The 24,971-nt window shown below is 36.5% G+C and overlaps 1 protein-coding gene across 5 annotated transcripts; it reads right to left on the bottom strand.

Annotated features, from left to right (window-relative positions):
- Nucleotides 1–4,745: 4,745 nt before the first annotated feature.
- LOC106079206 (mediator of RNA polymerase II transcription subunit 30-like) lies at nucleotides 4,746–24,277 on the bottom strand. Of its 5 annotated transcripts, none has more exons than XM_056015966.1 (6): nucleotides 24,206–24,277; nucleotides 18,632–18,682; nucleotides 16,300–16,544; nucleotides 15,809–15,967; nucleotides 14,603–14,698; nucleotides 4,746–8,719 (listed from the first exon to the last, which is right to left on the bottom strand). In XM_056015966.1, the coding sequence occupies exons 3-6, from the start codon at nucleotides 16,528–16,530 to the stop codon at nucleotides 8,621–8,623; spliced, it is 585 nt and encodes a 194-aa protein (XP_055871941.1). In that variant the 5' UTR covers nucleotides 16,531–16,544; nucleotides 18,632–18,682; nucleotides 24,206–24,277; the 3' UTR covers nucleotides 4,746–8,620. The 5 variants fall into 5 exon arrangements, with proteins under 5 accessions (XP_055871941.1, XP_055871937.1, XP_055871939.1 ...); XM_056015962.1 differs by lacking the exon at nucleotides 24,206–24,277 and adding an exon at nucleotides 21,815–21,882 and having other exon boundaries at nucleotides 18,615–18,682; XM_056015964.1 differs by lacking the exon at nucleotides 24,206–24,277 and adding an exon at nucleotides 21,815–21,875.
- Between the last annotated feature and the right edge of the window lie 694 nt (nucleotides 24,278–24,971).

The following is a 24,971-nucleotide window of genomic DNA, read 5'->3' as shown; positions in this document are numbered from 1 at the left end:
ATCTCTACTGTTTTGAGTGTGTGTGTTTGTGGGTAGAATCTCTACTGTTTTGAATGTGTGTGTTTGTGGGTAGAATCTCTACTCCTTGGAGTGTGGGTGTTTGTGGGTAGAATCTCTACTGTTTGGAGTGTGTGTGTTTAACATGTTTAATTTCAATTTAAGCCTGTATAAACTTTTTTTTTCCCAAAGTGTTTTCTTAGTCACAAAACTTTAAAGTAAAGATTCATAGGGTATTTTAGGCTGATAAGTCTGTTTTCTAACATTATTTAGAATCTATATATTATAGCCTCTATTTCTGTCTAGAAGTTTAGTTGAAAAGCTAAAAAAATATTAAAATTTCACCTGATTTATCTATATTTCAGTGGTCTTAAGAACATTTTGGATAAGTTGTTGGTTTACCCCAAGTTCATACAAGCTTTATGACAAGTTATCTACCCAGGAACATAGAAGATGAGAGGAACTTCATTACAAACAGTTGATCTAGCCACATTGAAGCACATGTGTTGAAATCATAAGGTCATGTTATAATCATTAGCTATGCAATTTTAAATCTAATTTAAGTCTGGCACAACTTTCTACTCTTTCATATCTTTCCTTTCTTTTTCCCTTTCTAGATCTCTTGTAACCTTCTTTCTAGTGTTCTTTTGTTCTACCTTGTCTGCTTTTAAGAGTGTTCCATTTTGGTGCACACACAAGTTGTTCTACCTTGTCTGCTTTTAAGAGTGTTCCATTTTGGTGCACACACAAGTTGTTCTACCTTGTCTGCTTTTAAGAGTGTTCCATTTTGGTGCACACACAAGTTGTTCTACCTTGTCTGCTTTTAAGAGTGTTCCATTTTGGTGCACACACAAGTTGTTCTACCTTGTCTGCTTTTAAGAGTGTTCCATTTTGGTGCACACACAAGTTGTTTTGTCAAAGCAGATCAAATTCTCCCCTCATCCTTTCTATTTCTTCTAGATCTTGTCTCCCAGGCTTAGGCTTGTTGCATGCATTTGGATATACATTGCATGGATTGCTTTTGTTCCAGTTTGATTGTAGTTTATTGTGATAGCTGTTTGGGATTGCTTTGAACAGTTGTTAATGTTGAGGGTGTTACACTAAGTGCTGCTATTTAGGTTTGTTGTACTGCCTGTTTGTAAAGGGTTGCTGTACTAACTTCTAGTGTTTAGGTTTGTTTTTCCAACTTCTAGTGTTTAGGTTTGTTTTTCCAACTTCTAGTGTTTAGGTTTGTTTTTCTAACTTCTAGTGTTTAGGTTTGTTTTTCCAACTTCTAGTGTTTAGGTTTGTTTTTCTAACTTCTAGTGTTTAGGTTTGTTTTACTAACTGCTAGTGTTTAGGTTTGTTTTACTAACTGCTAGTATTTAGGTTTGTTTTACTAACTTCTAGTGTTTAGGTTTATTTAACTAACTGCTAGTGCTTAGGTTTATTTTGCTAACTATTTATAGAGTTGTTACATTACGTAAAGGCAGCACGGAAAACCAACTCCTAGATATCCCCCCCCCCCACTGGTCCACAAATGAAATTGGACCAAAAGCGCTCTGAGCATGCTATAAGCATGAAAGTAGCGCTATATAAAAGCTATAATAAATAAATAAAAATGACTGACTTGCATTCAAGTTTATTATAGAGACTATGTATATGTTATGGTTTAACATTATGTGACTAGGCTCATAGTGGTTATAATTTCTATTTACTCTTGCTTAAGTCACTCTTTTGTATCACTAGTCTCCTTTTTCTTTGTTATCAAGTTTGATCAGCCCAGACATACAGTTCTTATCTATTTTTTTGTGTGTTCTTTTCATAATCTGATAGAGGGAACTATCCTCAATACTGGTTGCATATAGTGGCTTTATCAGTTGGGGTCTTTTCCCTCTGTGGGTATTGATAAACTCACAGTGGCAGACTTAAGATAATCAGTATATTTTTTCTTGAAGAAGATGGTAATACATTTTGTACCTAGTGACTGTTATCATAGTCCCTCTAGGGTAAAGATTGAAAGCATACCATCAACATCTCTCTTATGGATTATTAAGTCTTGTTACCTGTTACTGAGCTAGTGGTGGGTAAATATCATAAAATGTGTTTAGAATTTGTTGTTTATCATAAAATGTTTAAAATTTGTTGTTTATCATAAAATGTGTTTAGAAATTGTTGTTTATCATAAAAGGTGTTTAAAATTTGTTGTTTATCATAAAATGTATGAGAATTTGTTGTTTATCATAAAATGTATGAGAATTTGTTGTTTATCATAAAAGGTGTTTAGAATTTGTTGTTTATCATAAAATGTATATAGAATTTGTTGTTTATCATAGAATGTGTTTAGAAAAAATTTGTTGTTTATCATAAAATTTGTTTAGAATTTGTTGTTTATCATAAAATGTATTTAGAATTTGTTGTTTATCATACAATGTGTTTAGAATTTGTTGTTTAACATAAAATGTATTTAGAATTTGTTTTTTATCGTACAATGTGTTTAGAATTTGTTGTTCAACACCCCAAGAGAAGAAAACCAGAATCTTAGGTAGCAAAGAAATCTTTGGGATATTTCAGGTATACATTGACTAGAAAAATTCCTTGGAACCATAGAAGAAAATACCTTGTTTTCAAGTGCCATACCTTAATGCCAGGCACACTGAATTCTCAAGTGATAATTTAGTATTCTTTCATTCAACACTGTTCTTTAATAAACATTTTCTTAACTGTCTAGAGAAATGGGACCTAACAAGTTATGAGTAATCTGGAAACATCATTCTTGATATATTTGAGTGAGTCCACACTAGCAAAGACAGCTAGAAACTTTCAGAAACAGTGGAGAAACAAGGTCACAAAGACAGTTTGTGTGGAGACACAAACTCAATTCGGCCCTTGAAGTGGTTCACCCAGTCAGGTAAAAAGGCTGGTTTCAATATTTTCAGAAAGAACATCAGAATGAAGTTCTATCAAAGACAAATTACAGAAGAATGGAGTAAGAAGGTTGATGGATCTTGTGTGGTGCCCCAGCGGTCCACAGATAGGTGAAAGTGAATGTGAAGTTAGATATGAACCTGGCCTAACTAATGTCTTATAATGAATGTATAATTGCTCTAATTGTTTTGTAAAGGGACAATCTCTTATTCCTCAAGAAAAAAAACATTTCCGTAAAAAAGACCAAAAAAAAAACAATTTCTTGTGTGTGTAAATGTAGTAGTTAGTATGACGGAACTTACTTAACTGAGCTAAACAAATGTAAAAAAAAAATTATTATTTGACAAAATATCTTAAACCATTTGCATAAATGTGTTAAAAATATGGTATACAGTCCTCTTCCCTACTAAGGAGCCTCCTGTGTTTGTTACTATTAATAGTGAATAGTTGTAAAAGTGGTGTATTTTTATGAAAACACTGCCTGCATAAGTGATTTTAAAAATGAGATTTTTCGCTTTCAGAAAAGAAAAAAGTAGCCGTTGCATCAGAACTTTGAATGGACTAAAATATCATGATGTCGGATTTTCACTTTCTTTTCTAGTTTTTGAGAGCTAAACAAGATGGACGATGGACAGACATTTCATTCAAAACTGATAGCTTCTTTTCCCCTTCGGAGGCCGCTAAAAAAGATTGTTTAGTACCCTAGAGTAAAATGCTTAAAATAAGTATGATCAAAAGGTAGATTGTGAAAGTTTGAGCTTGTTGAAGAGCCCTGCACAAACAGAATGTTTTGTCTGTAGACAAGAGGAAGACGTAAAAAAAAAACATATTTTCCCCTCAAAAGGAACACAAGAGTTTGTTGACTCACCAGTTGGATCTATAGTGGACTCTACATGAGGCCACACATTAACACTACCAGTAAAATCTGAGCTATTTCAGAAAAACATTGAAAAGAAGGATTCCTTGGTACCATAGAAGGAAATGATAAAAAAAATGTTCAACAAGATTGGAATGTGAAGGTATAGGGCTTGTCAAAGCTTATTGTGGAGAAAGTTCCATTCCCACTATGCCTTGCATAAAACCTATGTAGACAAATATGTTTCATTCAAACTTTGCTCTACAGCTGTTACTAGAGGCAGCTTTGAAAAGTCTAATAGGAAAATAGAAGCATCTATGCATGAACATTATCTGATGGACCTTCAAGAAGTATTACTCCTGTGACAGATGTGGACTGGAAGCTTACACAATGGTAGGGAGCCATTAATACAATGGGCTCATGCTAAACATTAGGAAGTTTCTTCACATTGTCACTGCTGCAATGTGTAAGGGCCAACTTCTCAGTCAATGGCTCTCTGATAATTGGCTCTACAGTTGGAGGTGAACAGTTTGAACAGTCAGGTCTCTCATCCCCCCCACCCCAGCAGGCTAAGAAATACAAGGTGGTGGACACATGAAGGTTTGCTACCCATTGTTTGCCTATCTACTAACAGACTCAAAACATTTCTCTGAGGTGCCACATTGAGGTCACATGGAGCCAGAGTTACCTTGGACTAGAGGTAGCAGTAGATGTGACCTATGTTATTCATAGGACATTTTAAAATCAAAGAATACTACATTACAAGTGCCGGTAGACATAATTTGCAAAGAAAACCTAGCATTTAGCATTGCTGTGTCTGGACCCTCCATATTCATATTTTCATATACATAAGTCTTCACTAGCAATATAAACGAGAAACAAATTGTGAGGCAAGATCATCAGAATAAGTTTCCTGCTGAAGTGAGATCTCTTCAAACTAATTATAAGAATTAAATTTAAAAAATCACAGAAAAACACAACATACTTGAAGCAGCAATCACATTGTTTATACATACATGTATTTTAGGATGATACAAAAAGAGTGAACACAAAATTATTATCATTATTATAAGCTTTAGGTTGTTTTGTTTTTAGTTTAAGTTACAGGTTTTATTAATTGTTGCCATTTATTTTTTCAATATTTTTGTGTATTCACACTCTACAACAGTTCCACTGACACTTTCTTATTTTGTGTGTGTGGCAATTTAATTTCTTTAATAGGGCTAGCTGAGAGCCTTTTTGAAATAGAATCTGTTTTTCTTCTGATACCCTAATGTTAGTAGAGAAACATAATTTTACAAATTGTCACAACACCTCTGTATGCAAGTCATAGTTCAATGGTGATTGAAATTTCAAAGAAAAACTAAAATAAAAGTACTCAACACAATCTAATATAAATGCCTACTTTGTTGGTCAGTTTATAGTAAAAGTATAATGGAAGAATTCAAAAGCTTCAAAAAAAAAAAAAAAATGCTGAAAAGAAATTGTAGTGAAATTAGAATTTATGAACACTTGTAAATGCTGTTCAAGTGATTAGTCTTTGTTAACAATTGAAAAAAATTAACTTTTCTTTTCATTTTTTTTTTACATAAAAATGAATTATCTTGAAACATGCATTAATTGAAGATTACTTTGAGATAGGTTTCTATAAAAATTATAATCTTCAAATATGAACAGTATTATATATTAGATGGCTACAAAAAGTCTTGTTCTTTACATAGTTAAGACTAAAGAATAATGTTAGCTAGAGAGCTTACAATCTTTACAAATGTTTTTTAATATTGAGTGAAATTTTGTCAATTTAGAACTGCTTTATTTATAAATGGAAGTGCAGTGGCTGAGTGGTAAAGCGCTTGGCTTCCAAACCATGGGTACCGGGTTGAATCCTAGTGCAGACTGGGATTTTTAATTTTGGGATCTTTGGGCACCTCTGAGTCCACCCAGCTCTAATGGGTACCAAATGGGTACCTGACATTAGTTGTGGAAAAGCATAGGTGATAGGTCATTGTGCTAGCCACATTGTGGGCCACAGAAACAGATGACCTTTACATCATCTGCCCTATAGATCACAAGGTCTGAAAGGGAAAATTTTATATTAATGAATGGTCATGACGAGAAATCTTATTATCGAAATCAATGGCTTTTTCTGCATAAATTTTTTTTAATTATAATAAGGGTAACAGAGATTTCAATAACTTGTATTTATTATATAAAATGTAGGTCACAGCTGGGGCTGCGTAGCCAATGGGAAATACTGCATTCCTCATTAATCTTTGGACTCGAAAGGCAAGCTGTATTATTATTATTATATCAACTAGTTTTCTGTAAGTATTGGATGTGGTGACCTAGCAGTAAAACACTTGGCTTCCAACATCTATTCACGACTACAGAAGTGTACTCAGAGGTCCTTTTATGACTACATAAAGAAGTACAATGTAAGAAATGGATTCTATCTATTCACGACTACAGAAGTGTACTCAGAGGTCCTTTTATGACTACATAAAGAAGTACAATGTAAGAAATGGATTCTATCTATTCACGACTACAGAAGTGTACTCAGAGGTCCTTTTATGACTACATAAAGAAGTACAATGTAAGAAATGGATTCTATCTATTCACGACTACAGAAGTGTACTCAGAGGTCCTTTTATGACTACATAAAGAAGTACAATGTAAGAAATGGATTCTATCTATTCACGACTACAGAAGTGTACTCAGAGGTCCTTTTATGACTACATAAAGAAGTACAATGTAAGAAATGGATTCTATCTATTCACGACTACAGAAGTGTACTCAGAGGTCCTTTTATGACTACATAAAGAAGTACAATGTAAGAAATGGATTCTATCTATTCACGACTACAGAAGTGTACTCAGAGGTCCTTTTATGACTACATAAAGAAGTACAATGTAAGAAATGGATTCTATCTATTCACGACTACAGAAGTGTACTCAGAGGTCCTTTTATGACTACATAAAGAAGTACAATGTAAGAAATGGATTCTATCTATTCACGACTACAGAAGTGTACTCAGAGGTCCTTTTATGACTACATAAAGAAGTACAATGTAAGAAATGGATTCTATCTATTCACGACTACAGAAGTGTACTCAGAGGTCCTTTTATGACTACATAAAGAAGTACAATGTAACAAATGGATTCTATCTATTCACGACTACAGAAGTGTACTCAGAGGTCCTTTTATGACTACATAAAGAAGTACAATGTAAGAAATGGATTCTATCTATTCACGACTACAGAAGTGTACTCAGAGGTCCTTTTATGACTACATAAAGAAGTACAATGTAAGAAATGGATTCTATCTATTCACGACTACAGAAGTGTACTCAGAGGTCCTTTTATGACTACATAAAGAAGTACAATGTAAGAAATGGATTCTATCTATTCACGACTACAGAAGTGTACTCAGAGGTCCTTTTATGACTACATAAAGAAGTACAATGTAAGAAATGGATTCTATCTATTCACGACTACAGAAGTGTACTCAGAGGTCCTTTTATGACTACATAAAGAAGTACAATGTAAGAAATGGATTCTATCTATTCACGACTACAGAAGTGTACTCAGAGGTCCTTTTATGACTACATAAAGAAGTACAATGTAAGAAATGGATTCTATCTATTCACGACTACAGAAGTGTACTCAGAGGTCCTTTTATGACTACATAAAGAAGTACAATGTAAGAAATGGATTCTATCTATTCACGACTACAGAAGTGTACTCAGAGGTCCTTTTATGACTACATAAAGAAGTACAATGTAAGAAATGGATTCTATCTATTCACGACTACAGAAGTGTACTCAGAGGTCCTTTTATGACTACATAAAGAAGTACAATGTAAGAAATGGATTCTATCTATTCACGACTACAGAAGTGTACTCAGAGGTCCTTTTATGACTACATAAAGAAGTACAATGTAAGAAATGGATTCTATCTATTCACGACTACAGAAGTGTACTCAGAGGTCCTTTTATGACTACATAAAGAAGTACAATGTAAGAAATGGATTCTATCTATTCACGACTACAGAAGTGTACTCAGAGGTCCTTTTATGACTACATAAAGAAGTACAATGTAAGAAATGGATTCTATCTATTCACGACTACAGAAGTGTACTCAGAGGTCCTTTTATGACTACATAAAGAAGTACAATGTAAGAAATGGATTCTATCTATTCACGACTACAGAAGTGTACTCAGAGGTCCTTTTATGACTACATAAAGAAGTACAATGTAAGAAATGGATTCTATCTATTCACGACTACAGAAGTGTACTCAGAGGTCCTTTTATGACTACATAAAGAAGTACAATGTAAGAAATGGATTCTATCTATTCACGACTACAGAAGTGTACTCAGAGGTCCTTTTATGACTACATAAAGAAGTACAATGTAAGAAATGGATTCTATCTATTCACGACTACAGAAGTGTACTCAGAGGTCCTTTTATGACTACATAAAGAAGTACAATGTAAGAAATGGATTCTATCTATTCACGACTACAGAAGTGTACTCAGAGGTCCTTTTATGACTACATAAAGAAGTACAATGTAACAAATGGATTCTATCTATTCACAACTTTTATACGTATTTTACATTTTTTAATACTTCAATTAACTTCAACACATGACCTGGTCATGACCATTTTACTGTAATTATATTGCATTCATATCATTTGACCAGTCAATGTTACATACATTCTGCTAACATGACTTAACCATTCAGCTCCAAGTACAACTCATATTACTTGACCATTCAGCTCCAAATACAATTCATATTACTTGACCATTCAACTCCAAATATTTGTACAAATCATCTTTGTGACAAAAGGAGGCAACTCTGCTATGTTTTCCGCATAGTAATCATTGTATTTATCTCCCATATGATAGATCTCATACTGTCAATGACTTCCTTGAGTTGTTGATTCTTCCAATGGATTTGCTAAACAGAAAGAAAGAAAAAGTGAATAGAGTAATAGAAATAAAATGTGAGAATGCAACCCCTAGCACTGCTTGCAAACACTTCTAGCATTATCTCCATCTCCAAGTAGTTCAGCAATAAAGCAGAAGAGGTTCAAATTGTTTGGCTGTGAATTTCTTGTTGTATTCAATTGGTTAGGCAAGCAGCTCTCTCTACTAAAGAGGAACTTTTGGGATTACTATCATTAGGGCAGGAATGAGCATAACAAGGTTCATTAATTCTAGAGGAATTGTTTCCCAGTGTTTTCACTATGCATTTATCAAATCAATTATTGTTACTTGATTTAGAAACTAATAAATATCTTGCCAACATCCCACCCAGAACAGAAACAATGTCATCAGCTGTGGTATGTCCACAGAAAATGTAATGAAAGTTATCTTTTAATCAAGTTTCAACTTGACTGTCATCCCAAAACCTCAAACAACCTTTTTGTTTTATAAAGTTTTATTTTAAAACATTTCAAATGGTTGCTATTTCATTTATTAAAAATAAGAAACATTCTTAGAGATGCCTTCATAATGTATATTTTCTCTGTGGTGGAAATGTAGGGCCTACTTTTTTAGTTCCTATTTGTATCTTATAGATACTATGTATCTTATAGATACTAGAGTCATGGTGTGCATTAGAGGTAATGTTTTCTTCTTTTATTACCTGTGCTTAAATTCTCCTCATAATTAGAGCCTGTAATATACAGGCCTATTTGTATGTTTAGTTGACGTTTGCTTACTAAATAATGGCTTTAGACCTAATTGCGTTTTTTTTTTCAAACACTATTTCTTTTTCAATTATGTAGTTTCCCTGACTTTTATGACTGAAATAACTTTTACGACGTTTCACAGCTGTGTGCAAAATATTTTCGTTAAATCTACTGTAGATCTAGACTCAAGATCTAAGTCACTAAAATTTGCGGGCTTTTTTATGGCTGCTTGCGAATTATCTTTACTAGATTCTAGTGATTTAGTGTAAATCTAGAATCTAGCGTATTTCTATAGTAATCTAGACATTAGATTTATAGAGACCATTAAATTGACTAAAATTCAGTTTTCAGGTTAGTTGTGAATTATCTTCACTAGATCTAATTTAGATTAATTTAGATCTAGATCTAAATCTAGATAGCCTACTATTTCTAGCTAGATGATTTATGGACTTTCCATGCGAAGTCACTCTTACTATCACAAAAGATTTTAGGTGAGGAGGGGTGTAGCCTACACATTAGGCTGGTAATTGCTCTAATTATAGACAATAGTCACTACAGACTAGATCTAGCGCATGTTCAGTCGTAACAATGAAAGGAAACAACTATTTCTACGCTGCCGGGTGAAATGCCATCTTCAATCACGAGGTCGCACTTCACGTGGGTGAAAGGCGGTGTAGATGCATCACCGGTCAGCTCATAAACACAGCCAGCCCATAACGTCATGCAATCAGAATGCCCATAATAATGCTGTTGTTTCCCCCCCCCCCCCCCCATTTTTAGCAAGAAATAAGCAAAATTATATTGTAAAAAAAATATTGGGTAAAATTTTAGGAGACTTCTGGCAATTTTTAGGAGAATTTTAGGAGACTTTTCATTTTTTAGGAGATTTTAGGAGCGCTACGAACCCTGATTTTGGGTGTTTGGCACATCAGCACAATTTAGGTCATGTTGTGCCCATAGTTCCTCAACGGTTATTCCCCCTTCATAGCTCAAGAGCTAAATGTTATACAGTTAAGTCATTAAAAGCAAAATCCATTCACAGTTCAGATGGTAAAAGTAGTAAAAATGTAATGATTTGATAAAAATCTGTTGTAAATATATATTCACAATATCTTTGCCCTATCACAAATCAAATTTTTGTAGTAAACCCCACCTCCAGGATAAAGCCCAGTATTTTCCCAGGGTCAACATTAACAAACAGTGTTTTTAAGTTGTCTGATATAAAATACTTCCTTCTAATATCCAGTCGGTATCTGGTGGAGGACATGTTCCATGGTGAGATAAGGGTCACAGTACTCACAAAGTGGGGGCTCCTCTCTTCAGCACAAAGGAGTGTGTGATGGAGGTGTGGCTAATCCTAAGTCTGGACATGGTCATGCTTCCAATCCAGACCCTTAGATGTGGACCACCACCTGACCGCCACCTAACATCCGCCACAACCCATCTATGTTTGTTGTGGGTCTCAGCCTCCCACCAATCCTGCCACTCTCTGTAGGTGGCAGAGGCTAAACTCTGTCTCAGGTCCGAGCAGGGAATTGGGGTTCCTGACACCGCTTTGGTAGACTGTAGTCAACCTGTAATCATACTCCTCCTAAATAAAGTGATCATAGCATGTCCATTTGTCTCCCTAATATGTGAATGCATATGATGCAAAGTTTCCCAGAGGCCTTGCTTGCAATGTCCTGAAGCTCAAGAAATACTTTAGTTTTTTCAACTCAATAACTCATGTAATTCCTTTGAAGTTAGGAGCATATTTGTTTCAGTTCAAGAGTTTCAAGACTTCTCTAGTTCAAGTCCTTGAATCAAGATTCATTGCATTTTTTTTTATCTTGTTCAAGGAGCTAACTTTTCTTTAGTTGACTTGTTTCCTGTTAATGTCTCCAAAGTTCACATTGCCTACTCACTTTCCTACGAACACGTGGATGACAAACTGCATTTCTCAATAGTTTCCTTTAAGAAGTTTCATTTTCTGTGTTTTTTTTAGTTCCACCGAATCAGAAACCCCATTAGTAACAAACCATGCTGAGAATTACTCCCTTAGAGCACGGAAGAGGAAGCGGGCAGTGAGTTGTAAGGTCGCCTTATCCCCATACAAGGACAGACCTCTTGCCGCACATGGACCAGTACTCACTCTCTCAATTCCTTGTCCCGATCGTTCCTCATGCAGAGCTCGGCATTCATAAAGAATGTGTGCTATTGTCTCGTCATCCTCTACGCAGTGGTGGCACTGTATGTCATAGTTCTCCTTCCACTGTCCAAAGTATGCGCCTATTGGATAATGCCCGACTCAGAACTGGGCTAGGACTGCCTGTTCCACACGGCAGAGGTCCCACCATGCGTCCTTTCTGTCTGGTCTACTCAACTGCTTATGTAGCTCTCTGCCCTTTTCAGAAGCGTCCCAGCTGTCCTACCAAAGTGCCAACAAATGGGTGTCGGCTAGGGATTGTACACTCGTGTTGCTGCCATGGCCTTCGCTAAAAAGTCAGCCCTCTGATGACTGACCAGACTTCAAGCATTGCTTCCAGCTCAGCTTCTGTGCTGCTTTTCCCATTGTATTCAGCTTTGTACTCAGCTTCAAACTTTCAGGATTGCCAGAGAGTCGAACCACTGCCCCATACCCAGCTCTCACAGTGCCCTTGAGCATCTGCGTGGAGCTGTCCGTGTAGATGGTGGACACTCCAGCCGGATACAGAGCGATACTCTCTCTGGCTGTTTGTTATAGCCGTGTAGAATCACAACGCTTTGTCGCCTCCGGTTCAAGTAGGCTCTTCTGTACCATTGGCATGCCGAAAGCTTTGTCAGGGGGGAAGGAACCGGACGGGGAAAGAGCAGCCTGCTCTACCGATAGATTTATCTCTCTGACCAGCCAATGTGCCACATGCATGAAGCAGGGCCGGTTTTTGAGATGTCTCTTGCCCTCCCAGTTGTCAACCAGACTTCTGAGCAGACATCCCATCTCCAGCCGCTCGTATCTCTCATGAGCTAGTAGGACGGCTCGCTCTTTGCGCAACTTCAATGGCGACACATTGGCCATGATCTCGCTGGAGGCAATAGGCTTTGTGCGAAACGTGCCACATGAGTCTGATAGCTTGATTCTGAACAGAGTCAAGCTTCAGTAGAGATGTTTACAAAGCCTAGACTTGAACAGGTAGACTGTAATCCATGTGAGACTGAACTGAGCCTGAGGTACTTCCAGGAACCATACGAGCCTTCTTTTGACCATGCGTTCCCCCGTCTTCCCAATGTTGGACGTCAACGAGATGGGTCGATAGCTTTCCGCCCTGTCTAGGACTTTTCCCTTTTTGAGAAGGGGTACGATCGTTGCCTCCCGCCAAGCCTTAGGGAAATCCCCTTGAGTCCAAGTTTTATGAACCAATTCTAACAGTTTCTGTCTGCCAACTGGGCCAAGATTCTTAAGCATCTCGTTGCTTTCCGTAACTTGCACTTCCGAAGTGCAAATGCTAGCTCTCCATGAGTAAATGCATTAGTGAATGTGCTTGTCTCATCTTCGACATAGACCATGCAGCGTTTAGCTTTGGCCTTTCTGATGCCATTAAGGGTTTTCGACATGTCGCTCCCTTTCCCTGACTTAGATATGGCTGCAAAGCCACAGTTTAGAGCGTCCGACCTATGACGGTCTGTGACCACCTTGCCTTGAGCCATTAGCAGGAGCACTGCTGCTTTTGGTTCTTTTGCCCTAGCCAAGTTATTAAGGAGTTTCCATGGCTGCCGTCCATCCGCAAGATCCAGGCTTGCGCATGTCTTGGTCCATTTCAGTCTTTTACACTCCAAGATGGCTTCCTTCACCTCAACCAACAGCTTGTTATAAGCACATCTGGTATCATCGCTTGGTCAACAACTGTGCCACCTACGTGTGGCCCTCCTCAGCCGGATAAAGCGTGCTAAAGTGGGAGACCAAAAGGGACTAAATTTATTCCCACCATAGGACCTCGGGAATGCCCTACGAGCAGCGCTCACAATAGCCTTCATGAAGAGTCTGTAAACCCGGTTAATGCATCCAACTTGGACTTCTAGCCCGCTCAGAGAGGAGTCCGACGCCTTCTTAAACAGGCCCCAATTGGCACGATTGCACACCCATTTTTGTTGAGTATGGGGTCTTCGTGTCGAGCTCTGTGAGTTCAATTGTGATCAAGACCGGCAGGTGGTCACTACCGACGTCTTCGAGCACGTCCACTCTCAATTGCAACTTTAAATCAGCTGACTCTAGTGACAAGTCTGGCCACGACATGCCTCTATTGCCAGTGTGCAAGAAGGTCGGGGGCAGTCTTTACCCTGCAAGACAACCAGATTTGTTTTGTCGCATATCTCGAGCAGTCACTGCCCGCTGACATCTGTCTCTGGACACCCCCAGGTGGGTGACTTAGTGTTAAAATCGCCTGCAATGATCATCCTTGTGCCATAGGACTCACGCAATTTGAATTGCAGCTCAGACTCGGGTGGGTTGTAAAGGTTTAAGCATGTGAATCGCTGACCAAATTTGAATACCTCGACTGTCAGCGTATCCATCCCCCAGGATCCCGGAGGGGCGCTAGATTCCACAACACGGCCATTAACGAGCAGGAACACCAGTAAGCGGTAAAGCCAGAAAGAAGAGGTGGCCCCTCCTCCGAGCTTTGAGTTTCCCGACACATGAGGACATCTGCCTAGTATCGCTCTACAATTGTATGGACCTTGACCCATTTGGATGAGAACTGACGATTCAGGTTAAGGTGGATTATCCGAAGCTGTTTGCTATGGCCCAGCACCACCTCAAACCATCCTTTATTTGGACTAATAATAACCTTCAATTCTAAAGGAACATCTAATACATGTACCTAAAAACTACAAAAGGTGAGATTCTAATCTGAGATGCTAGTATTGAAACCTCCCCCCCCCCCCCCCCCCCCCCCACAAAGCTAATTTTTTTTTGTTGGAGATTTACTAGAAATTTAAAAAAAATAAACATTTTGGATGTGAATAAAAATAATGTATCATTGTTTCATTTTGGACAATATTAAAGCCCACATTCTAATGTTACTAACACAACAATAATTACACAACAATTTTTATCCTAACTATAATCTCAAAAAATAAATAGTCACTACTGTTTAAATATGTCAATAGAATTGTTTAGTTACAAAGCTCACCTCTAGCATGTCTCTGTGTTGTTCAGATACATAAAGATAGACCTCTGAGTAGGACTGAGTCTTGTCTACTTCTTGACCTACATAAGGCACCAGTTCCTGAAAGCAGATATTTAGTACATCTGACTTGATTATTTATACCATGACACAAGATATATAGATATTTAGTACAAATGACTTGACTATTATACCATGACACAAGATATATCTTAATTATTACTGAAATAACACTTTGGGTAAACTAGATAAATGCCATATTAGTATCAACATACTTAACATTAGAAAAACATGTTTCCTTTGTAGAAGCAACAAGTAGTACTGTAAACTATAAAAAGTTCCATGTGTAGGTATAAATTCAACTTTAATACAAATAAAAATATTAAAAAAAAAAACTTCTGCTGAATGCAAGTATGTAGAGAGACTAGTGTATGGCAGCTAGCTAAAGAAAAAGTTTTTTGTGAGCTAAAGGGAAGAGATTACTCCCCCCTCCACTTTGAGGCCAGCTCAATCACTATCATAGAACTCTTCCATCTGAAAGAGACATCTACCAAACAACTAACCATTCTGTGTGGCTCTTAAATGAAATCCATGCTTACCAAGCAATGCTTTTCACAACCCTTCTGTGTGGCTTTGTGCCTTACCAGGCAATGCTTTTCACAACCCTTCTGTGTGGCTCTTGTGCCCTACCTAGCAATGTGTTGCTATTGAGTCCTCTACAAATAATCTGGGCATCATCAAGACTACACTGCCACTACTAATGATGCTCTGGTGAAGGACAATGCATTCCTCCAATTGGCATAGAGGGCACCTGCAACCAATTGGCAGTTGAAGAACTCTGAAAGTTTCACATACTTATGACCTCCCCCCCCCCCCCCCCCCCAAGCAAAACGCTGATGATAGGCTTGGATGGTTTAAGAAGAACATTACTCTCTCTGCACAAGAATTTGTGTCAGATTTCCCCAATGATGTAAGCTACCTAATTAGAAAATAACAGCTTTGACCTGGGTTTTGAAATAAGAAGAACATGGTGTTTGATATCAGGATACACACACATACATTTTCTTCCTACTTGTTCAGAAGACATTCTCTTCCTACCTGTTCAGAAGACATTAGCAAAGACACTCTCTTCCTACCTGTTCAGAAGACATTAGCAAAGACATTCTCTTCCTACCTGTTCAGAAGACATTAGCAAAGACATTCTCTTCCTACCTGTTCAGAAGGTATTTCAATCTGTTCACAGAGTTCATTCACTTTGCTGTAAAATGCTCTGAGTCTTTTAAAATTCATTGTGACCTGCTGTAATTGTTCTGCCAGTTTACCCTTTCTCTCTGTGTACTGCTGCCCATGAAAGGTAACATTGTTGGGCAACTGTGGACAGAGAAAACTAGATTAGTTTAAAGTTGTCATTACACACTGATATGCAAAGGCAAACTCTTTCACTAAATCATGCAAAAAAAAAAAAAACCAACAAAAAAACAAATAAGCATTCAGGCATAGTCTTGATGGAAAAAAAATTATGAGAAAGAGCTTAAAAAAATACCATATTGGTGTGGGAAGCAATATATATATATTTGCTGTACAAAAAGAGATGAGGCTTATTTGCTGTGTACCAAGAAATACAAAAACACAATGTGTCAAAGAGATACAAGGTTCAACAGGTTACTGTATTAGAAACACTAAAACAAGGGTATTCCAACTACCTGCATGCTGTTTGCTTTCAGCAAGTTAAACACTTCCTGGGCTTTACTGACTATGTCCTGCACAATCTCTTGACCAAAGCCACAGATATTAACTGCATTATCTTTAGTGGGAGACATGAGCTGTGATGTGGAGGCTGGGCTCATCATGGAGTTGCTTTGGTGACTCCACTCTCGTTGAAGACTGTAATGGTGCTGAGGTGCTTGGGATAGAACTGGAGCTTGGCTAGCCATGTTTGGTTCAAGGTCTGAAGTGAACAGATTCATAATGATTGAGTGGAGTTATACAAGACAGAAACAAACTAAAAACTAGTCAATAATTAAGTTGAGGCAGACCATTCAGTCTACTAATTACTAGCTAGAAACCAACAGCCATGGTCTACCAATTACTAATAAACTACTAACACTCATGGCTTGGCAATTACTAATTAGCAACCAAGTCATAGTCTACCTATTACTAATTAACTACCAACAGTCATTGCCTGCCAATTACTAATTAGCTATGGTACCAACAGTTACTGTCTACTAATTATTACTTAGCAACCTCCATGGTCTACCAATTACTATTTAACTACCAACAGTCATGGTCTACCAATTACTAATTACAGACCTGCCTACCAAAAAAAGTCCAAATGCGTAACACGTACGGTCAAAATGCGTATTTTGGCACCAGAATGCGTAACACTTACGTGATCCTCTATTTTGTCATATAAAATTATATATATATAATATTAGATGTCATGATTAGATCTACAATCTAAATCTAGATCAATAGAGATGATATCTAGACTAGATCTGGATCTATGTCTATATAATGAATATAATCTACTCTAAATCTGGGCTCAAAAGTGTTACCGATGCCGTGGATCCGCTAGATCCAAACTTTCGTAGGCCTACCTTCATACTTGATATATTCTATACTACGACTAAGAATCTAGTATCTAGTCTAGATCTAGACTAGATGGTAGTAGATGTTATCGATCTAGATCTAGTCAATCTAAATTCTAAATCATACTATAACTAGTTTGTATGGTAATGTACTAATTATCTAATATTAATGTAGAGAATCATAACGTAATGACTAGCTAGACTCGAGCTAGATCTATTCCTGTATAACAAGTTATCTAGATTCTAGATCTAGATCTAGACTAGATATCTACAATGTCACTCAATGTGTTTTTAATCGATAGCTCTTCGATTTTTTTTCTATACAAATGAATACGAGAATCAGGAATGCACCAACATAATTAATTTCTACTCATGAACTTACACAAAAACAAAAGTCACGTTGGTGAATCAGCTAACTGACGGTACCAACCTGGTACCAACCCGCCACTCCCTCACTCTCGCGTTCTTCATTTCTAGACATCTAATTGCTATTAAGTACCAATCAACGTATAGATCTGGGCACATTGTGTTCACCCCACCTTTTCTGTTTCGCCCCTCTCCCCAGAGGTGGGCTTAGCGTGACCTCTGTGACCGCTTGTAAGCTAGTCTAGAGAGGAGAACAAAAAAGCATACGAAATGCGTAACGCGACGGGTTAAATGCGTATTTGCGTACTGGCGGTCATTTTTGGGAGATTTTGCGTAACGAATACGCATTTTGCGTAACGGTAGGCAGGTCTGTAATTAGCTACCAACAGTCATAGTCTACCTATTACTAATTAGCTACCAAAAGTCATGGCCTAACAATTACTAATTAACTACCAACAGTCATTGCCTGCTAATTACTAATTAGCTATGGTACCAACAGTTACTGTCTACTTAGCAGCCTACAGTCATGGCCTACCAATTACTAATGAGCAACCAACAGTTATGGCCTACCAATTACTAATGAGCAACCAACAGTTATGGCCTACCAATTACTAATGAGCAACCAACAGTTATGGCCTACCAATTACTAATGAGCAACCAACAGTCATGGCCTACCAATTACTAATGAGCAACCAACAGTTATGGCCTACCAATTACTAATGAGTAACCAACAGTTATGGCCTACCAATTACTAATGAGCAACCAACAGTTATGGCCTACCAATTACTAATGAGCAACCAACAGTTATGGCCTACCAATTACTAATGAGCAACCAACAGTTATGGCCTACCAATTACTAATAAGCAACCAACAGTCATGGCCTACCAACTACTAATTAGCTACCAGCAGTCATGGCCTACCAATTACTATTTATTTACCAGTACCAACAGCCATGGCCTGCTAATTACTAATTAGCTACCGACAATCAAGACTACCATTTAGCAACTCTCTCAACAAGAACATAAGACAATATATATATAATACTCCCAACAAGAAAACAATACCTTCAACACAAACTTTCATATATATCTGGACTGGATGTGCTGATCTCTAAAGACTGCACACAAATGTCCTGAAACAAGGTATTGGTTTGAAATTAGTTATAGAAAGTAAATTTTATTTAAAAAACAATTTTTCCAACCTAGCATATACAACGTAATATTTGCATGATATAAATTATGGGTATGTACTAGTGGATCCAGAACTTCGGAGGGGGGGTGGGGGGAGGGGCGATTTTTTTTTTACAAACCCTTACCCTTATGCCCAGTAAACCCTAAACGAACATACAGCATATAAAATAAATTAATAAATTTTAGCTTTTATATAGTGCTACTTTCATGCTTATAGCATGCTTATAGCAATATAGTTCAATGTCATTTGTGGACCAGCCAGCCAGAAGAGGGAAAGTTTGACTTTGACAAAGCATTATTTGACAATGCTTCGACATAGAAAAGAAAATGAAGTATAAAAATCTTCTTTAGTTTAAGGAGAATAAGGATGACTACTTATATTTGTACCCCTAACCTATATTTGTTATTATATTTAAGGTCAAAGAGGCAGTGTGTTTTCATTTAATTCTGACAAATTTGACAGTCTCTCTATTTAGGCATCAATAAACTCAGATTTTAATTCTATATTAACATTAACTAAATTTTATGATCCTCAGGCATAGCCCCTCACATGAAATCATTAAAATGTTTTCAAATTATGCATAAATACAAACACAAAAAAAAATATGAACACACTTATTCTACCCAAATTAGGTCACTTGGATAGTGACTTCTACATGGACTTTTAGACTTATAAAATGTTTTCATGATTAGATGTGTGTTGAATGTTTGTGTTTTTTTTGTTTATTAATTAAATAAATTTCTTCTACAGATGATCTTTTGTAGTATAGTAGGCCAACAGGTTAGGATAGCCATTCTTGCCTAAATAGCTGAATCCTCTATATAAATCTAGATCAATCTAGTTACTAGTAGGTCATCTTATCTAATCTTGTATAATACAGACGTTACTTCAAAGAAGAAAATGATTACGTCCATTCTCTATAAAAAAAAACAAATATATATAATATAAGATCATTAACATTGATGTCCAAAACTGGCTGTTTGAAATATATTTTGGAAAGAAAATCGTAACTTAATACAAACACCCTATTATCAAATTTTTTTTTTGTAAGAATCAAACAACTTGGATTATGAATCAAATAAATCAGCTCCAAAAACATAATAAATATTGCCGGGCTCATTAGCATAGACTTAGCCAACCAAAAAATATAGTCTTTACCCTACGAAGAGGTAAAGTCATCCTGGTAACATAGGAAAAAACAACAACATGACTTAAACATTTGAAATTCTTTTTTCTTACATAAAAAGATTATAACTAAACTAAATAGAAGGAAATTGGGTCAGAATCATTGGAAAATGAACAAGCACATTATTGAGCACTCTAGTTTCATATTAAATATCAAAATAAAGATTTAATGACCACAAAAACAGTGAGTGTCCGAATTCATGTAATGTCCGGATTAAATTTAATAAACTACTCTAGCTATCTTCTTATCTTATATTTAATACAGATATTACTTCAAAAAAGAAGATGATTATGTCCTAAGTGTCATGCATTCAGTCATGCATATTAACCAATGACTTAAATTCTGCCAAGTCACTGGTTTTTCTGGCTAGCTCAGGAAACCCATTCCATGCTCTAATATCACTAAGGAAGAAGGAGTATTTGTACAAATTTGTCCTAGCATATGGGACAAGGAATGTGCCTTTATCTTTGTGTCTTTCAGAGTATTATATTAAATTTTGTTTTTGTATTTGAAGATTATGGTTCAGTGTTTTATGTATGATTGCTACTTTACTTTTGAGCCTTCTGTCCTGAAGGCTTTCTAAATATAGTGATTTTACTAAAGGTGTTACTCTAGTCAAATGTGAATATTCGTTTGTTATGAATCTCACTGCTCTATTTTGTGTCTGTTCCAGTTTCTTAATGCTTTCTTGAGTTGAGGTGTCCCAAACAGAGGATGCATATTCTATTATTGGCCTAACCAAGGTTAGATAACATTTTAGTTTTATGTTCTTATTTGATTTATAGAAATTTCTTTTAATAAATCCTAATGCTTTGTTTGATTTTTTTGTAGTTTCATCAATATGTGGCTTCCATGACAGTTTTTCATTTATTATAACACCTAGGTATTTTGCGTTTTTAGTCTGTGTTACTGGTTTGCCATGAATAAGATAAGTGGAATTAATTTGTTTTAGTTTTTTTGTTACTCTTAACAACTGACATTTTTCTGGGTGGAAAGACATGCTCCAATTTGATTCCCATTTCTGTAATTCATCTAATTCTCTTTGTAAAATATCTGTGTCTTGTGTTGTTTTTATTGTTCTATATATGCAATCGACTGCAAATAATCTGACTTTTGTTCCTGAACCAATGCAATTTTGTAAATCATTTATGTAAATTAAAAATAGTAGTGGACCTAAGATTGTTCCTTGAGGTATGCCTGAGTTTATTGTTATTGGTGTTGATTTAGAACCATTATTATTACACTTTGTTCTCTCCCTATCAGTGCAGAAAATCTTTAATCCACTGATGCAATAGAACATCAATGCCAAAATACTTTAATTTTTAAAGATATAGTCTTAAGTTAAGTTATACTAGATCTATAACTATAGTCTATTAGATAGTTCTCTCTCTATCTATAAATATAGTCTATTACCGTATATAGCCTAGGACTATGTGTCCGAATAAGAATTAAAAGATTTATAGCATAAAAACTACTATTATTTACTATAGAGTGGAGATCTATTTCTTCTAGTACTACTAGATCTAGTAGTAAGTAACTACTACTACTCTAGTGGTGACGGGGCTGAGTAGTACTTAGTTACTAGATCTAGATTTATAGTAGCCTACTAACTATTTAAACTAAGTCGTCTAACGTCTAAGTACTAGACTTTTAGTCACTTTTGTCTTTACAGTTTTACTAGAATCTAGTCTAGATCTAGATCAGTAGATGATAACTATCTTAGAGTTACGAGAGTAGTCTATGACTCTATCTTAACTATCTAGAATAATCCAGATTAGATCTATATTCTAGATGAGTAGATCTAGAGTTTAGACTTTAAAGTCCTAGGCTCTAGACTTCGAGTCTATTAGCTTCTATTATAATTATTACTAGCCTAAATCTAGATACTTTCTCATATATATATATGTAGATATCTAAACTTGGACTCATTAGATGTAGATGTAGAGCTTCTAGATCATCTAGATCTACAATTTAGGGATAAATAGGGAGCTCTTAGTGACTTGAAGTTAATAATAGCGACAAATAGGACATACTTACCTATATAAAAACAAAATAGTTCATCTAGTCATATTCATGGGAATGCTCAGATATTAGCCTTAGGTCTAATTAGGTTGATTAAAATCTACCCTTTTGTCGGTCAAAATAGGCATTTTAATAATTTCCGGATATTTCAAGGACTTTTTGTATATTTTGCAATTTCAGGAGATTTCCCGGAGCTCCTGGTAAATCGACAGGAGGCCACGGGAAAGTTTATACACCTAGAATTAGCGCGGGTCCTATGAGAGTGTTGGGTCCACTGCGGTTGCATATAGGTTGCATTGGCCTAGGCCGGCCCTGCAAATTAACGGCGTATGCTATGCCGCGGTCGACTGGTGATTAATGCATTTGAGAGTGACCACTACTACATAGCATCAACCAATCAAATGTGCCTATACGCGGTTGTCGAATATGTGTTTAGACTTTGTTTTCAAGATCACAAGTTAGAGGCAATGAAAAAGGGAAGTCAAGTCTCAGATCCAATGACAACAAAAGTCTCAGATCCAATGAAAACAAAAGTCTCAGATCCAATGACAACAAAAGTCTCAGATCCAATGACAACAAAAGTCTCTCCGTGTTTTGATGATGGGCGCACAGAAGTTTCGGGTAAGACGTGTCAAGGAAACATTATGTGCTGTCAGCTTCTTCTTCTTCTTCCTTGTTCTCATTGGTTATGTTGGAGCGTTCCTATGACTAGACCAATAGATGAGTCGAAAGATTAGACCAGTAGCGTAGCTAGGATATTTCATGACCTGTGCGGCAGTTCCTCATGATTCTCTCCAAAAAAAGAAAACGTTATCTAATTTCGAAATTAAGTGTATTCATCATTTAAGCATTGCTTTTTCGCAAAGAATCAATTTAACACACAAAAAAAAGAAAGATAATAGGGAAGTGAATCACACGTGCTTTCTCGCAGTTAAACTATCGATAATTTAATTGAAATCAGTTTTTTTCCACTAGGTCTTGCTAATTAGTGAGGTGTACATTCGTCATAGTTGATTGTAAGTATAATTCTTCCTCAAAGTAAGTTTGGAAAAAACGTCGCTTGCATGTGGCCACACTTACCACAATAGTAAAATAATATGCGAATCAAGATGGAAATATTGGAGGACTGATATAGATTCTTGTTATGGAAAATCGAAGACTTCTGGAGAAACTGCGACAATTCAATAAATGTGACTTAAATTCATATTTATCATGACGTTGTTCTTATCGGGTTATTATTTCATGAGCACTACGGTCCAGGGAAGGTGTGACCTAAAGAGGATTCATGAACCAATATGATCACATGACCTAGTAGCGGGTATAGCTAAAAATATTCAATTAGAATAATAGCTAGATTTAGGTATTTAGGTCAAAAGATAAGTGTTAAAGGTGTGCTGGCACGTACGTTCGTCCAGTGGCATATTGGTCCCTACTCTGTACTGCCTAGGTTATAAAGTATAACCTCCAGGTAGACAAACTAATGTATGCAAAACAAGACTAAAAAAGTCGCAAGTAATCATTTATACAAAGTTTATTTACATAAGTAAAATAAATGTGTAAATAAATGGCCATCAACTCACAGGCATACTCCACACAAAATAAACAAAAAATTCACATTCCAAAAATAGTATGTTACACCGCTCTAGTCATATGTTACAACTATGTAAATAAATAGCCATCAACTCACTGGCCTTCTCAATACAAAATAATCAAAAGATACACTCAATAATTGTATGGCACACCGCCCTAGTCATATAATATACACTATCATCCATCACATTCTGGAAATCACACATCAGTGTAGAAAAATGAAAGTCACAGGCCTCACGTCAAAACAAGACCACTTTTGACCATTCTGGGGTTACAGACTTTAGGCTTACACAGCCAACTGAAGGCCACAGGCCTCAGGTCAAAACACGACCACTTTTGGCTACTCTGGGGTTACAGGCTTCAGGCTGATACAGCCACTTTTAGCCAAAAAAAAACAAACCAAAAGGTCATGATGTACTATAAGCTTCATGGAAACCTATGAGCCTACAAGCTTCATAGAATCTCACCTTTAGACATCCGTTCGTAAAGCCTATCTGATGATTCAATACAGGTTGAATGCCTCAGAGACAAAGCTATAAAAATGTCACATTTGGGAGTACCCCAGGATGCAGAACATCAGGGTTAAACATACTGCCTGGAAATCATTTGAGGCTATATCTACTAATTAATACATTATATAAAATACTACAATGACTATATATATACTTAGCCCAAAGATCTCCAGAGCAGGGCACACTTCTCCTGAGTACCCCAAGACACACGACCACTAACAGAAAAAATACAATTTACAACACAGGTCAAGCTGGTAACTCAGGAGCAAGTGGCAACTAAACACGGTCTACATGCCTTTATATAAACCACGTTGGGGGAATCACTCCTATAAGCAAAATTACTATTAAAAAAAAGTTATTTCCCCATTATGTCACAGAAGGTATTTCCAACAGTTGTGTGTTGATAGAAAATCTATCGTCATCTTTTTTCGCCTGGCAATTTTTTCTTGTGGCCAATACATCTTTGAGGCTCTGCATGAAAATTTACCATAAAAGTTTCATCCAGATTTTAGACGTTAGATGTACTGTGGTAAGTAATCGAGAAATATTTGCTTTTTTTTTTTCTTTATTACAATAAACTAGTTTTTATGTTGTTGGGACATGTAGCCTATCGGTCTCTCAGGAATGGATCGTTCTTGAATAGTTATTTCACTCCAGGATATCTCTTAGACTTTGTACTGCCAATTTTTCTTCAACTCGTTCTCGATGCCCACGGAGTGCCAGATTCTGCTTGAAGAGAAAACGCATGATATCCATGATGCTCTACAGATAATCTCTCAGCATTTTCCCCTAATGCTTATTTAAATCTTGAGCCTTGCTGTCATTAGTGTTGCCTAGTCACAAACTTCAAGTTCCCTCCAAGCAAGTGATGTGTGGCTGAGAGGCTAAAACCGCTTGGTCACCATACAAGGGGGATTGAG

This window comes from Biomphalaria glabrata, chromosome 17 (genome assembly GCF_947242115.1).
Source record: "Biomphalaria glabrata chromosome 17, xgBioGlab47.1, whole genome shotgun sequence".
Lineage (NCBI taxonomy): Eukaryota > Metazoa > Mollusca > Gastropoda > Planorbidae > Biomphalaria > Biomphalaria glabrata.
The sequence above is the reverse complement of the archived record's forward strand: the minus strand, read 5'-3'. Positions and strand labels throughout refer to the sequence as shown.